Below are 10,965 nucleotides of genomic sequence, written 5' to 3'. Positions count from 1 at the left end.
CAAAAATCCAGTAGAACTGATCTATGAAATTAGGAGCTAGTTCTTTGAACGAATTAATAAGATTGATAAACTGCTGGCCAGACTTATCAAAAATAAAACAGAATGGACCCAAATAAATAAAATCATGAAAGAAAGAGGAGAAATCACAACCAACACAGAAGAAACATAAACAATTTTAAAAGAATATTATGAGCAACTATATGCCAATAAATCAAGCAATCTGGAAGAAATGGATACGTTCCTAGAAACACATAAACTACCAAAACTTAAACAGGGAGAAATAGAAAAGCTGAACAGATACATAACCATGAAAAAATTGAAGCAGTAATCAAAAATCTCCCAACAAACAAGAGTCTTGGAACACATGGCTTTGCAGTAGAATTCTACCAAACATTTAAAAAAGAATTAATATCTATTCTTCTGAAACCATTACAAAAATCGGAATAGAAGGAAAACTTCCAAACTCTTCCTATGAGGCCAGCATTACCTTGATCCCAAAACCAAAGACCTCACTGAAAAGGAGAATTACAGACCAATAAACCTGATGAATATGGATGTAAAAATTATCACCAAGATACTAGCTAATAGGATCCAACAGTATTTTATTTGCCACAACCAAGTGGGATTTACTCCTGGACTACAAAGGTGGTTCAACATCCACAAAGCAATCAATGTGATACACCACATTAATAAAAGAAAGGACAAGAACCATATGATCTCTTCAATAGAGGCAGAAAAAGAAAAATACAGCATCCTTTCTTCATAAAAACTCTCCGCCACTTAGTGATAGAGGGAATAGAACTCAATATCATAAAAGTCATATATGAAAGACCCATGGCAAATAATCATCCTTAATGGGGTAAAACTGAGAGGTTTTCCCACAAGGTCAGGAACACGACAGGGATGTCCACTCCCACCACTGTTGTTCAACATAGTACTGGAAGTCTTAGCCTCAGCAATCAGACAACAAAAAGAAAGAAAAGACATCCACATAAGAAAAGAAGAGGTCAAACTTTCACTCTTCACAGATGACATGATACTCTATGTAGAAAATCCAAAAGACTCCCCCCAAAACTGCTAGCACTCATACAAGAATTCAGCAAAGTGGCAGGATACAAAATCAATGCACAGAAGTCAGCTGCATTTCTATACATAAACAAGGAGGCAAAAGAAAGAGAAATCAAGGAGTCAATACCATGTAAAATTGTACCCAAAACCATAAGATACCTAGAAATAAACCTCACTGAAAAGGTAAAGGATCTATAATCTTAAAACTATAGAACACTTCTGAAAGAAATTGAGGAAGACACAGAGAAATGGAAAAACATCTGTGCTCAGGGATTGGAAGAACAAATATTGTAAAATGTCTATGCTACCCAGAGCAATCTACACATTCAATGCAATCCCTATCAAAAATACTTTCAGCATTTTTCACAGAGTTGGAACAAACAATCCTAAAATTTGTATGGAACCAGAAAAGACCCTGAATAGCCAAAGGAATGTTGAAAAGAAAATCAAAGCTGGAGGCATCACAATTCCAGATTTCAAGCTGTATTACAAAGCTATAATCATCATGACAGTATGGTCCTGACACAAAAACAGGCACATGGATCAATGGAGCAGAACAGAAAACCCAGAAATGGACTCTCAACTCTATGGTCAAGTAATCTTCAACAAAGCAGGAAAGCATATACAATGGGGGAAAAAAAGTCTCTTCAACAAATGGTGTTGGGAAAATTGGACAGCCACACTCAGAAGAATGACACTGGACCACTTTCTTATACTGTATAAAAAAATAGACTCAAATATTAAATGTGAGACAGGAATCTATCAAAATCCTAGAGGAAAACTGAGACAACAACCTCTTTGACCTCGGACGACACAACTTCTGGCTAGACACGTCTCCAAAGGCCATGGAAACAAAAGAAAAAATGAACTATTGGGACCTTGGCAAGATAAAAAGCTTTTGCACAGCAAAGGAAACAGTTAACAAAACTAAAAGGCAACCTCTGGAATGGGAGAGGGTATTTACAAATGTCATACCAGTTAAAGGGCTAGTATCGAAAATCTATAAGGAACTTATCAAACTTAACAGCCAAAAAACAAAAAATCCAGTCAAGAAATGGGCATTAGACATGAAAAGACATTTCTCCAAAGACATATAAATGGCCAACATCACAAGAACAAATGCTCAACATCACTCGGCATCAAGGAAATACAAATCAAAACTACCATAAGATAGCACCTCACACCGGTCAGAATGGCTAAAATTAACAAGTTAGGAAATTACAGATGTTGGCAAGGATACAGACAGAGAAAGCCTCATACACTTTTGGTGGGAATGCAAACTGGTATAGCCACTCTGGAAAACAGTATGGAGGTTCCTCAAAAAGTTAAAAATAGAGCTACCCTATAGCCCAGCAATTGCACTACTAGGTATTTATCCAAAAGATACAAACGTAGTGATCTGAAGGAGCACATGCACTCCAAATGTTATAGCAACAATGTCCACAATAGCCAAAATATGGAAAGAACCCAGATGTCCATCAACACATCTTCTTTATCAATTCACATACGTATGTATATGTATACAATGGAATATGACTCAGCCATCAGAATGAAATCTTGCCATTTGCAATGATGTGGATGGAACTACAGGGTATTATGCTAAGGGAAATAAGTCAGTCAAAGAAAGACGAATACCATATGGTTTCACTCATATCATATGTGGAATTTAATTAACAAAACAGATGAACATAGGGGAAGGGAAGGAAAAAATAAAATAAGATGAAAACAGAGAGGGAGGGAAACCATGAGAGATGCTGCACTTTAGGAAACAAACTGAGGGTTGCTGGAGAGGAGATGGGTAGGGGGATGGGGTAACTGGGTGATGGGCATTAAGGAGGGCATGTGATGTAATGAGTGCTGGGTGTTATATGCAACTAGTGAATCACTAAACTCTGCCTCTGAAACAATTATTCAGTATATGTTAACTGAATTGAATTTAAATAAAAACATTTTAAATGAGGCTGGGGCACCTGGGTGGTGCAGTACTTTTAGTGTCCAACTCTTGGTTTTAGTTCACATCATGATCTCAGGGTCATGAGGTCTCATGACTGTGTCAGGCTCCGTGCTCAAACCAGTCTGCTTAAGATTCTGCCTCCCTCTCCCTCGGTCCCTCCCCTCCTCACACTCATATTCTCTTTCTCAAAAAAATTTTTAAAAAAACTTTTTTTTTTAAATGAGGGAAAGGAAAAAAGTTAAAATGAGGGAAATGAGTCATGAGGTCTCATGACTGTGTCAGGCTCCGTGCTCAAACCAGTCTGCTTAAGATTCTGCCTCCCTCTCCCTCGGTCCCTCCCCTCCTCACACTCATATTCTCTTTCTCAAAAAAATTTTTAAAAAAACTTTTTTTTTTAAATGAGGGAAAGGAAAAAAGTTAAAATGAGGGAAAGGGGCACCTGGGTGGCTCAGTTGGTTAAGCATCTGCCTTCAGCTCAGGTCATGATCCCGGGGTCCTGGGATTGAGCCCCATGTCAGGCTCCCTGCTCAACTGGGAGCCTGCTTCTCCCTCTCCCTCTGCCTGCCGCTCCCCCTGCTTGTGCTCTTTCTCTCTTTATGTCAACTAAATAAAAATCTCTTTTAAAAATTAGGGAAAAGACTCAAGAAACACTTTTTTTAAAAAAGTTGTGATGTGGCACCCAGGTGGCTGACTCTTGGTTTCAGCTCAGGTTATGATCTTGGGGTCATGAGATGTAGCCCCACACCAGGCACCACTATCATTGGGGAATCTGCTTAAAATTATCTCCCTCTCTCTGTCCCTCCCACCCCAGATCTCTAAAATAAATCCTTAAAAAAATAAAAAATAATAAAAAGTTGTGATATGTTGTAGAGAATTTGGGGTCCCACATTCTTATCCTGACATGACTGCTTTAGTTCTTGTTTAAGCCAAATTGTGTTCCCATGCTTTTTTTTTTTAAGTAAGCTCTATGCCGGGCACAGGGCCTGAACTCACCAAGAGACAAGTTGCATACTCTACTGAGCCAGCCAGGCACCACTCCCATGCTTTCTTACTCAAGATACCTCTTATGTCTAGAGGTTACCAGTATCTCTTAGGAGCACTAGAAAACATTTTAAATGTTCAACTATGAGGGGCACGTGGGTGGCTCAGTGGTTGAATGTCTGCCTTTGGCTCAGGTCATGATCCCAGGATCCTGGGATCGAGTCCCAGAGAAGGGTCCCCACAGGGAACCTGCTTCTCCCCCTGCCTATGTCTCTGCCTGTGACTCTCATGAATAAATAAAATCTTTTTTAAAATGTTCAACTAGGGATCCCTGGGTGGCGCAGCGGTTTGGCGCCTGCCTTTGGCCCAGGGCGCGATCCTGGAGATCTGGGATCGAATCCCACGTCGGGCTCCCGGTGCATGGAGCCTGCCTCTCTCTCTCACTGTGTTCCTATCATAAATAAATAAAAATTTAAAAATAAAATAAAATAAAATAAAATAAAATGTTCAACTATGGGGAATCCCTGGGTGGCTCAGCGGTTTAGCCTGCCTTCACCCCAGGGAGTGATCCTGGAGTCCCGGGATCGAGTACTGCATCGGGCTCTCTGCATGGAGCCTTCTTCTCCCTCTGCCTGTGCCTCTGCCTCCCTCTTTCTCTCTCTGTGTCTCTCATAAATAAATTTTAAAAATTTAAAAATAAAAAATAAATAAAAAATAAAAATGTCCAAATATGAAATGCCATAGAAGTTGTAAAATGGCCTTAGCTTTAGCTATCTATATCCCATTTTTCATTGTAACATTATTTACCTACCAGGAGAGTTTGATAATGAGATAGTGTGTAATAAATTGGACCCCATCCAAAAGGACTTCGAAGTGGGATTTTTAGCAAGACCGTTTTTTAAACTGACAAAAGAAAGCATTCAAAGGGCTTGATAATAGAGGCTGGCACCCCTTAGGCCCAGTAGGTGCTTAATTAATGTTAAGGAGATAGTATAATGCAGAGGAAAGAACCCACACACAGCTTTTTATCACCTCTGGGTTCCAATCCTGGCACCAACACTTAGTATGTCTTAAGTATGTCCTAACAGCTTCCTGAGCCTGTTGATCTTTCCTATGGAGAGACTAATCCCTTACTGGCAGTATGGAGGGTTAAAGGAGCTAACAGGTTTCCAGGGTTTGGTGTAATTTGTGCTCAAGTAGTACTTAATTATCTTCTTTGGCTAGAATGGAGTGGGCTGTACTTTCCTGCCAATCAGTCTGCAGCCTGCTCCAGTCCATCATGTCGTTCTGCTCTTAAGGATTTGCATAGGTAAATTAGGAGGTGACTGAGATGTGGCTATGGGTTCAAAGATGACATGGAAGTTTGGGGTTGGGAGAAAAGACTGAAGGGATCTAAAAGCCACTCCCTTCAAATATGTTCAGTTTCAGGTAGATTGCTGGGAAAGAGATCATGTGCACAACCCAAACCCTGGTGAAGATGATTGCGTTCCTGGGGCCATCTACTCCAATCCCCTCCTGAGGGCCTCTTGACACTCTATAAGGTAGGCCCCTTATAGGTGGCTAACTGTATTTTAATGGGGTATAATTATCATTTCAGCCAAAGGACCCCCAACATAGCAGCCCCCTTGAAGATACAGGCTAAGAATAAATGGTACCAGAACCCTCTTGAATTACATAATTCAAATGCTGGTGCTAGATGAGAAGTGGTCATGGAAGGTTGGGGCCTCAGTTCAAGGGATTCCCCCAACCTAGTCTGCCTGGAAATGGCCAAGGAGTGGTTTGCCCCTAACACATCTAGCCACCCTACCAACAGGCACCTTGTTTTCCCTTCATGCAAACAATGTAGAGCTTACCACACTTCAGCAACTAACCAGGCTTATGGTTCTCTTCTTCCCTCTATCCTATCCCCAGACCCTTCCAGAGACAAGACTCATCACTGTTCCCCCTATTGTTACTGACACCCAGGTGAGGATCTACAAACTTGATGGAAGATGAATAGTCTATAGCCCATCACAGGAATGTCTTGCTGCTGAGATCTATTGCCGACTGATAAAGAAATCATCACCCACTCAGGGACCCCCAGGTCTACCAGCAGCCTTGCCTCTAGTTTCCCATGTAGCTGTTCAAGAGGGTTTTGTGAGTTATTCCTCTAGACCAACCTACAGGATGAGGGATAAATTGTTAGCATCAGGGATGTGATAATTTTATTTCTCTTGTAAAACAGAATAGAGGTTAAATAAAGGGTATGGGGCTTGCTAGTTTCAGCAACTTGGAACTCTTTTACTTGAAGAATGGAGGCGACAGTGAGAAGAGGCATGGTGGGTGAGTTCTTTGAATATGCAGGTACTTCATGGAGAAACACACCATTTCATCTGTATTCCTCCATCCCACTGGAACTGGTGCTTGGAGGGACAAGGGGGGGTGAGATAAGTCGGATCAGTCACTAGCACTGTCATCAATGTTGCCAGAGAGGTCGAGGACAGACATCATGGAATCAGATAACTTGCTGGCGAGTTTATCTGCAGATGGAGAAATACAGGCAGTCACTTGGAGGCTGGCTTGCCAACAGGAGGCCTGCAGGACCTGGACTATTGTCTACCTTGGTCTACATCAAACTCCCAAACTGGCTCACTTACCTCCAACAGTAAACAAAACAACAGCGGGGAGGGGGTCTTGGGAGCCAGTGTGCAATCTCAGAGGTAGACCCTACCTGTGAAATGATCACTCTAATATAGTTTCTATCTCAGAGTGTAAGACTCACTGGGCTCCAAGTATGTTTATCCCTTCCTAGTATCAAAACAGCAATTTTCTTTCACTGTGTTGAGCTTAACACTCTGACATTACCCTCAAAGCTCTCACAGCAAAGTGGCAGCATGGATGGAGGGGCTTTAAGGCTGAATGCTCACCTCTCATCCTCCAGCCATACCCTGTTGTTCTTCAGGATTCCCCTCAGACATCATCTCCTCCAGGAAGCCTTCTCTGATCACCATCTGGGCTAGGTTCACCACGCTGAGTTAAGTTTCCTTACTCTGCTTTCTTTGTCTATGAATACTCTGTGTTGCCAATGTCTATTTTCTTATTTCTTCCTCATTTCCTTGTAATAAGACCAGGAGGAGTTCAAGGGTAATTCATTTCCAGATTCCCAGCACACACTGTGAAACCAGGCCAAGAGCAAAGAATTGGACTTATGGGGTCAATCAATCCTAGGTTTACATTCTGGCTCCATTAAATACTAGTTGTTTTACCCTGAGTGTGCCCTTTAATGTCTCTGGGCCTCCGTTTCCTCACTTACCAATGGGGGTAAGACTTGCAATGAGTCAGTGAAGATTGGTATAGCATTAAGACCTAAATCAGCCAATTACACAACAGACCACCATTAAAATGAATGAAGAAGTTCTTTTGTGAACTGACATTAAATGGAAACATGATGTGGCAAAGCTATGTTCAGTGTTTGCATAGAAAAAGAGAACAAAAATATATAGATATGTGCCTCTGTACTTATCTCAGGAATTGAGATAGAAGAATTTAACTGATCACCTCTGTGAGGAATCCTAGATGACTGGGAGACTGGAAGGAGACAAACATTTCACTGTATATCCTTTTCTACCTTTTGAATTTTGAGTACATTGCTTATGGATAAAATAAACATTATATATGACCTGTAGGCTTCCTAACACATGGAAAAGAGCTAAGAAATAAATGGTGGCTATGTGGCACAGAGACTAGGCCAATAGTTCTTCAAGTGTGGTTCCCGGAGGAGCAGAATCAGCATCAACCAGGAACCAGTTAGCAACACAAATACTCCGGCCCCATGGCCAACATATTCAATCAGAAACTCCAGGGTTGAGTCCCAGAAATCTGTGTCTTAACAAGCCTTCCAGGTTAATTCTAACAATAGTTTTAGAAAACTATTTTAGACAACATGCACATGAGAAAATGCTCTGCATCACTTGCCATCAGGGAAATACAAATCAAAACCACAATGAGATACCACCTCACACCAGTGAGAATGGGGAAAATTAACAAGGCAGGAAACAACAAATGTTGGAGAGGATGCGGAGAAAAGGGAACCCTCTTACACTGTTGGTGGGAATGTGAACTGGTGCAGCCACTCTGGAAAACTGTGTGGAGGTTCCTCAAAGAGTTAAAAATAGACCTGCCCTACGACCCAGCAATTGCACTGTTGGGGATTTACCCCAAAGATTCAGATGCAATGAAACGTCGGGACACCCGCACCCCGATGTTTCTATCAGCAATGGCCACAATAGCCAAACTGTGGAAGGAGCCTCGGTGTCCATCGAAAGATGAATGGATAAAGAAGATGTGGTTTATGTATACAATGGAATATTACTCAGCAATAAGAAACGACAAATACCCACCATTTGCTTCAACGTGGATGGAACTGGAGGGTATTATGCTGAGTGAAACAAGTCAATCGGAGAAGGACAAACAGTGTATGTTCTCATTCATTTGGGGAATATAAATAATAGTGAAAGGGAATATAAAGGAAGGGAAAAGAAATGTTGGGAAATATCAGGAAGGGAGACAGAACATAAAGTCTCCTAACTCGGGGAAACGAACTAGGGGTGGTGGAAGGGGAGGAGGGCGGGTGTTGGTGGGGAATGGGTGACGGGCACTGAGTTAGACACTTGACAGGATGAGCACTGGGTGCTTTTTCTGTATGTTGGTAAATTGAACACCAATAAAAATTAATTAAAAAAAAAAAAAGAAAGAAAACTATTTTAGAAAAGCTAAAGTTTGAAAACCACTACGCTAGTAAGTGAGCCTCCTAACCCATCCCTGCTCCTTAACCAGGGTTAGCCTGGCACTGGGCACATGGAAATGCTCATTTAGGAGCGCCTAATCAAGGCCCAAGGGGGCGCTTTTTTGGAGCCTGGGAAAGAGGGGTATGGTCAGATGCCCCCACCAGTACGCTTCTGCATCTTCTTCTTATTCTTCAGGGCAGATGCAAGAGCCTGGCCCTGCTGCAGGGGGTCTGTTTCCATGATCTTCTGCAGCACTGGGCGGCGGTCCACAGGGCAGACGTCCACCACGCTATTGTTCCTGGGGCAGTGGTCCACATTGCGTTTAGCCCACCCCATCTGATGTCGGTTTGGATTGGTGCAATACCCAGTAAGATCTCCAATCTAGAGAGAGAGGGGACAACAGTAAGGTCTGGGGCCCCAGAGTACCACCAAAGACTTCTGCAGAGGAGACAGGGACAGGTTTGGTTAAGAAGAGGAAGCCTAGAGCCACACAGAACTAAGCTCCCAAGTCTGGCTCTATCACAAACTAGAAGGTACTTAGTTAATCTCTCAGCTGCAGTTGGCTCATTTGTCAAATAAGATACACAATGGATAGCTTGCATGGCTTTGACAAGAATAAAATAAAAAAGCAGTTACTCGATCAATGACAATTGGTATTATGATTCTTTCCTCAAGTAACCCTTCAGTCTTACTCAATTTAATAAATATTTTCTGACAGCTATTCTGTGCCCAGCTCTATGTGGGGAAATGTTGAAGAAATGAGTCAGATGCAGTCCCATCTTTGAGAAGCAACTGGTCCAAAGAGGATACAACCAACCCACAACACAGGCCAAGTCAGGGTATGTTAAGTGCCCACCAGAAAGACATAGCAAAAGTGGCAGAGGCCATGAGGAAGGCAGTGGTCAACATGCTTCTACTGGTGAGAAAGGTCATTCCTCACTGTGAACAATGGAAAAGCACAGAACATACCTGAGCACCCGAAAGGGTACCTGCCTGGCTGGCACAGACATGGGTCCATATGGGTAGTAAAAGCTAATATTGATAGAAAGCTCACCATGTGCCAGGTACCATTCTAAGCACGCACAAATGTATGTATACACACACACACACACACACACACACACACATTAACTCATTTAATCCTTGCAACAATGCTATAACAAACAAAGCACCTAAGGTCACATAGCTGGTAAACAGAATAAATAAGAACCCTAGCAGTGAGGCTTATATGTATGTATGACAACTCACTACACTACAGTGGGGAAAAGGCAAAGCTACCAACCTATACAACTCTGGGGTTGCAGCAGGGGGCACCATTCACAATATGGCACAGTTGTACAATGGTATCTCTCAGAGTTGTACAATGAAATGGTCCTGCTCAGGTTCCCTGAACCTGAGTTTGGAACCTCTAGCATAGAGCAGGGAAGTACTGTAGGTTCCTAAGGAAAAATGGTATATTCTGGGGCTTATGGGCTCATTTGGAAATATCACCAGAGGATGGCCTTAAACAGACAACTTTACACTGGTTTTCCTGTAAGCACCAAGGGAACCTTTAAAACTATGTGAGAATGAGAATGGCATGATTCTTGTCATTACCTCATCAACTCTTATAAAATACAGCTGAGTTTTCCTTCCTAGACCCCCTGCCTCTACCCTGGTCCCTTTTTTCTAACATGATTTTCACTCTGGCTGCCTGGGTGAGACAGTTCTAATACACAAACCTGACCATGTCATTTCCTTGCTTAAGAAACCCTTCCAGGGGATCCCTGGGTGGCGCAGCGGTTTAGCGCCTGCCTTTGGCCCAGGGCGCGATCCTGGAGACCCAGGATGCCCCCGGTGCATGGAGCCTGCTTCTCCCTCTGCCTAGGTCTCTGCCTCTCTCTCTCTCTCTCTCTCTTTCTCTCTCTCTCTCTCTCTGTGTGTGTGTGACTATCATAAATAAATAAAAATTAAAAAAAAAGAAACCCTTCCAGATAGTATGTAGCCATCAGAAACAAAGAATGGCTCTTTAAGTAATCAGGTGAAACAATCTATAAGATGAATTTGTAAGTGAAATGAGCAAAATGCAGAACAATCAAATAGCATGCTGTTATTTGAATTAAAATAGATCTCTGCATCTGCATATATGTACATATGTATATACATAAAGATGGAATAGCTAGAAAAGGACATTCAAATCTGCTAATAGTGACTGCC

General features: G+C 42.1%; 1 protein-coding gene across 5 annotated transcripts in view; it reads right to left on the bottom strand.

Annotated features, from left to right (window-relative positions):
- Positions 1 to 6,184: 6,184 nt before the first annotated feature.
- GNL3L (G protein nucleolar 3 like) overlaps positions 6,185 to 10,965 on the bottom strand; it is a 62,752-nt gene continuing 57,971 nt past the window's right edge. For 4 of the 5 annotated variants that reach the window (XM_072743294.1, XM_072743295.1, XM_025988895.2 and 1 more), the window contains 2 exons: positions 8,931 to 9,150; positions 6,185 to 6,522 (listed from right to left, as the gene is read on the bottom strand). In XM_072743294.1, the coding sequence (XP_072599395.1) occupies positions 6,440 to 6,522; positions 8,931 to 9,150 (303 nt within the window). In that variant the 3' untranslated portion in view covers positions 6,185 to 6,439. The remainder of the gene's footprint in view (positions 6,523 to 8,930; positions 9,151 to 10,965) is intronic. The other variant, XM_072743296.1, reaches the window with a different exon arrangement.

The sequence above is a fragment of the Vulpes vulpes genome, chromosome X (assembly GCF_048418805.1).
Source record: "Vulpes vulpes isolate BD-2025 chromosome X, VulVul3, whole genome shotgun sequence".
NCBI classification, from domain to species: Eukaryota; Metazoa; Chordata; class Mammalia; order Carnivora; family Canidae; genus Vulpes; species Vulpes vulpes.
This window is presented reverse-complemented; position numbering and strand designations above follow the sequence as displayed.